Genomic DNA, 4,871 nt, shown 5'->3' with positions numbered 1-4,871 from the left:
GGGGCCAGGCCAGACTGTCTCTGCAGGATCACAGATGGTCATTTAGCCTCCCAAAGAGACCCAGTCTCTGAGATTGTTTAACTTGGACTCACACATGGCATGCGTCTATTCCATTCCACCTCTCTCCCTGTGTGTGTTTGTGTCATCACGCAGAGCCCAGGCATTTAAGGGCCAATCACCTCAGCAGCAGCATCAAGGTTGATAAATAACCACTGGTAATGAACTGGATCTCTGCCACAGACACACACACAGCCCTCCTGTGCTCCTGGTAGGAGCTAGCAGATCGCTACTAATGCATGACCACCTCTTCAGCTTAATTCTTCATCTCCGCATCAATTAGTTTGTTTTTTTGGTAAAGTGTTATGTCAAGCAAAGTCTTTATTTAATCACTATCCCTGTTTCAATTATGAAATCACTCTAAAAGAAGATACATTTAATGTTTGTACAAATAATTTACAACATGGTGGGTAACCATGACATGATTACATGCCATCATCATCGAGTGCAAATACAATATCATCCTACAGCAACATTGAAATCGGAATGAAGACACTTTACTCTGTCCCTATTTTAGGATTTTGTTTTTGATATACTGACAGAGACAGAGGGACATTGTGGTGCAGTGATTACTCCTGGGGTGTAGAGGGCGGTGTGATGGGCCAGGCAGCCTCTCAGACACCAGCAGCTTTACATATGTAGCACTGTAGGTCAGTAGAAGTTGGTGTGCTTTGGCCTGCAAAACATTTATATTTTTGAACATTTATAATATGTCTTGCTACTGTGTTTATATTCAAAATGTATATAACTTGGGAGCACTTTTGGGAGCACTTTTACAAACCTGAGCTGATAGTAGTTGATCTGGTACAAGGCTGTAGTTAGTGGTGAGCTTGGTGTCCTCCCTCTGGCTGGATGGGGTATTGCGCCCTGACTCCTCATTGTCCAGCAGTAGGGGTCTCTCCTCATCTGTGTCCTCATCACTCCTTGAGCCCTCTACTGGTTCAAAGGTCATGACCTCAGTCACCAAGACCAGATGGGACATTCTGTTCTTGAGTTTCCTCTAGTAGAGAGCAATTGAAAGTGAGTGCCAATCAGGTGGCTTTGTTTGTGACACTGTATGGTGGTCATCATTGTCAAATGTGACAAATTCGAACAATTCAATGGCTGTATACACCATGTTTAACCCCACTCTGATAGGGTGAAGTGTCACCCACTATTTGGGCTTCCCTGTTAGTTTCAAAATCTCCCCTGTTAGTTTCATTTCAAATCATTACAGACTATGCTTTATCAATACACTGGGATTTGTCTGTACTGATCTATGCATATTGTATCCATTGTCTTGGGAAACAACATGTGCCTGGCAGCCTTTATTGCCAAACAACACTAACAGTGACAGTGACAGATGTAGTTACCTGGGCCTCGTCTCCCGCAGAGCTCATATCCTCTAGAGTTTCAGTCAAGTCCCTCAAACAGTGAGCCATATCCCAATACACACAGAAGAGCTGAGGTTGTGTGTATGTGTGTGTGTTAAAGAAAGAGAGAGAGAGAGAGAGAGAGAGAGAGAGAGAGAGAGAGAGAGAGAGAGAGAGAAAAAGAGAGAGATTAATTAAACTACTCCATCATGGATACATCATTAGTGTACTGTGCCAAAAAGGAATTTGTATGTTGTTAATCACTTGAGAGAGCCTGTGTTACAGATTTGATCTTTTATCTTAGGTAACCTCCTAACTAGAAGGGAAAAAGAGTTTAACACTAAATGTCTGCCCTCTGAGAATGACTTGCCTATGGACAGGGGACAGTACCTGTAGAGTTCCAGTGCAGTTCTGCACCCAGTCTGCCACGCCCACAAGCAGCTTGTGTCTGCTCATCCTCTCATTCACCTGGATGAGTCGCACATCAATGTTCATATTTATCTGTAGAAAGACCATGACAGGTTTTAGTTATATAGGATTTATTACTTTTTGGTGTTTTTATTTTTTTTTTACCACAACAGTCAAATAATATTGAATTCAGATTGGAAAGTTTTAGTATTCAACACATCTTGGGACGGAAAACTCAACCTCCTTGTTGCTGTGGTGGAGGATGAGGATGATGACTGTCGTCAGGAAAATAGAGACCAGGCTGACAGACAGACAGAGGACCCAATAGTCAGTGATGGAGAGATATAGGTGAAAAGTGGAGTAGACAGCACACCATATCACCACATACAAAATCTGGAGAGGAGACAAAATACACTATATAAACAAAGACAGAGAGATGAGTGAGAGGAGAATGTTAACTCACATTGTGGACACTACAGCATTACAGTTTCTCCTTAGGACTGGATATATGAACACTACATAGATAGTTGCATACCACCACAAACAAACTGAGTTGAGTTAATCTAAGAGGGTGACCCTACTGGTGCTATGATGAAGTGGAAGAGGGAGGAGTTGAAGAGCAGGTATCTCCTGACGGAAGGCACGTAAAGCGCTATTTCCAGAGGGGTCTCGAAGTCTGTCACAGGAATCTCCCATGGAGAAACCAAAAAGGACCAAAGGGTAAACATAAAAGCATTGTATTTGTAAGGTGATTTGCAATGTATTACATTCTTCTACATGATAAAATATGATATAAAGTCTGGTGTGTGTGTATGTGTGTGTGTGTGTGTGTGCGTGTGCGTGTGTGCGTGCACCGACCTGGAAGCCATCCCTCTCCAGCAGAGCCCTGCAGAGAGACATATCAAACCAGGGGTTCAGCATGGATGAGCTAGGCACTGCCAGCACACACTGACCTGAGATAGAGAGAGGGGGGGGTGAGGGTGACAATAACCCATTCTGACAGAGAAAGACTTTCAGTGTGACACAAAAAATGAGCTTGAAATCGTCTGAAAAACGAGAGCGAATAAAAGAGAGAAAGGGAAAAAAGAACATGGGTGAGACAGGGACATAGTGAAGGAAAAAAAAAGAGGGCAAAATAGAACAAAGAACAAGGAAGAGATAGAAAATAAAGGAAGTGAGTCACAAGATAAAAACTTAAGTCTACTCAAGGCACAGCACATACCATTACTCCATCTAGAAGATCTGCTGGTCTCTGGCTGTGTTATGGCTGGTTTAGGTTGAATGTCAATGTTACTTTCATCTGTTGCATCAGGCAGTTCTGTCTTGTCCTCCATCATGACAGTGATGACGAGACCCTGAGGGAACCATGAGCATGCATCCAGTTGATTAAAAATCCCTGAAACCGCACATCAGAGGAAAGGGATGAGAGTGTAAAGGACCTCATCGGCTTGCTATAACCCAAGACTAATGGGACACACGTCAGTTATTCAAGAGGACTAAAGCGAGGGCTGATGACAACACCATTTCCCAAATGCTGTAGATTGTATGATAACGTGCTACATCACGTACACAAGATTTTTTTCTTTTTCGAAAGAAAAGATTGAAATGTTTTCCTCGACTTAGCTTGCACTGTCACTCTACAGGAAATAGCAAGACTAAGCCACCATCTTTATCTAAAAATGTTATGAAATGCCAGACTTGAACTTTAGAGTGGCTGTTGAAAGGCTGTTGACAGGAACCCATGTCACTTCTCCTTTTGGAACTGCTGTGTTAGAGTTCAAAGAATAACAGTACCAATGTATGCTGTTTTACCACCAAGGTATTTAGGGCTTTAGCACAATATACTGTGCATATATCTTGTGGGTGACTTATCTGTAATACTAGGCTGCACACTTTAAATGTTTCTGTTAAAAGGGCATAAGCAGTAGGCTACTACAAGATAGACATACTGCACCTCAACAGGGGCCGTCTTCAACGCATCATACACAGCAGAGTTATCGCCCTCCTTTCATCAGCTCTGTGAAAGAGAAAGAGAGAGAGAAACTAGAAACTAGACTGAGCGAGAAGAGCAACATTAAGAGACACACTGTAGCTTTCTGGTTCTCTTTCGCTTCCTCTCTCTCATTTGCTTGCTAGTGAAGGAGACACATTTTTGCACAGAAGTGTTAAATTGCTGTCTGCAACCGTGATGTCAACTTGTCTGTTTCTCTCTCTCTCTCTCTCTCTCTCTCTCTCTCTACCTCTTTCTCGATCGAGCACACACTCAATCGAGCACACACTTTCAAATTCTCACTTCCTCTTTGCTGTAAATCTGACTCACATCTTATAGCCATCTTCAAACCAGCTTCTCTGCACCTGCTGTACTGAAAATATGTATAATGAGTAAAATACACTCCCCAAAGCACTTCCCCTGATTCTATGTACAATCCAAAGGTAAAACAATTCAATTTCACAGAATCATTTTGTGTTCAATTACATGATTAAACACCTCCTACCCGCACTTGAGATGAGCAACCACCAGAGTTCCAAAGTTACAGGATTTCAATAATTCCCTGTGAGCATCAACCCATTCCTTCCTAAATATATGACTCATCCTTCCATCCTACCATGCTGTGATACCTTCAAAAATAGCCCAAACAATCCCTGCAAGTACTATTTCACTTACTTGCCCCTAACCCGATCCATAATCCTCACTAACTTCTCCCTCTCTCTTTCTCTCTCTCACTTTCAGCTTGTGACTCAGATCAGCCTGAGCACATGACTGGTGGAATGTGGTCTATGCTTCTCAGCCCAACAGAGAGAATACAAGGGAGTGAATGAGAATATGAGTCCACTTTACCAACAGGAGTCCACTTGTAATAACATGAGTATTGTTTTCATATGCAGCCCTATAATATATTTCTGGAGTGACTTGTTTTTGGAATGCTTAGCATAGCATAGCAAATGTACCAACACGACAACAAGGATGATTCTTTGTTCCTACTAGAACTATGCGGATAAATTTAAGGCACTCACATATACACACAATCAAATACACTATTCCTCACCTAACTG

The 4,871-nt window shown here is 42.3% G+C and overlaps 1 protein-coding gene across 6 annotated transcripts; it reads right to left on the bottom strand.

Moving 5' to 3' along the window:
• Window positions 1–360: 360 nt before the first annotated feature.
• tmem268 (transmembrane protein 268) lies at window positions 361–4,520 on the bottom strand. 6 transcript variants are annotated; one of them, XM_083684822.1, is made up of 11 exons: window positions 4,313–4,472; window positions 4,138–4,180; window positions 3,772–3,834; window positions 3,040–3,172; window positions 2,676–2,770; window positions 2,399–2,506; window positions 2,058–2,210; window positions 1,800–1,910; window positions 1,410–1,499; window positions 839–1,057; window positions 361–733 (listed from the first exon to the last, which is right to left on the bottom strand). In XM_083684822.1, the coding sequence occupies exons 4-11, from the start codon at window positions 3,152–3,154 to the stop codon at window positions 566–568; spliced, it is 1,059 nt and encodes a 352-aa protein (XP_083540948.1). In that variant the 5' UTR covers window positions 3,155–3,172; window positions 3,772–3,834; window positions 4,138–4,180; window positions 4,313–4,472; the 3' UTR covers window positions 361–565. The 6 variants fall into 6 exon arrangements, with proteins under 6 accessions (XP_083540948.1, XP_083540949.1, XP_083540947.1 ...); XM_083684823.1 differs by having other exon boundaries at window positions 4,138–4,175; XM_083684821.1 differs by lacking the exons at window positions 4,138–4,180; window positions 4,313–4,472 and adding an exon at window positions 4,483–4,520.
• Between the last annotated feature and the right edge of the window lie 351 nt (window positions 4,521–4,871).

This window comes from Argentina silus (assembly GCF_951799395.1).
Source record: "Argentina silus genome assembly, chromosome: 14".
Classification (NCBI taxonomy): Eukaryota; Metazoa; Chordata; class Actinopteri; order Argentiniformes; family Argentinidae; genus Argentina; species Argentina silus.
Note: the sequence above shows the minus strand (reverse complement) of the source record. Positions and strands in the feature narration are given on the sequence as shown.

Excerpts from the sequence above, each read along its gene's own strand:
- tmem268 (XM_083684821.1), bottom strand. The coding sequence starts at position 3,154 with ATGATGGAGGACAAGACAGAACTGCCTGATGCAACAGATGAAAGTAAC. Across the intron at positions 2,507-2,675 it reads TGGAGAGGGATGGCTTCCAG|ATTCCTGTGACAGACTTCGA; the intron begins GTCGGTGCACGC and ends TCTCCATGGGAG. Across the intron at positions 1,058-1,409 it reads CTGCGGGAGACGAGGCCCAG|AGGAAACTCAAGAACAGAAT; the intron begins GTAACTACATCT and ends GCTCTCTACTAG.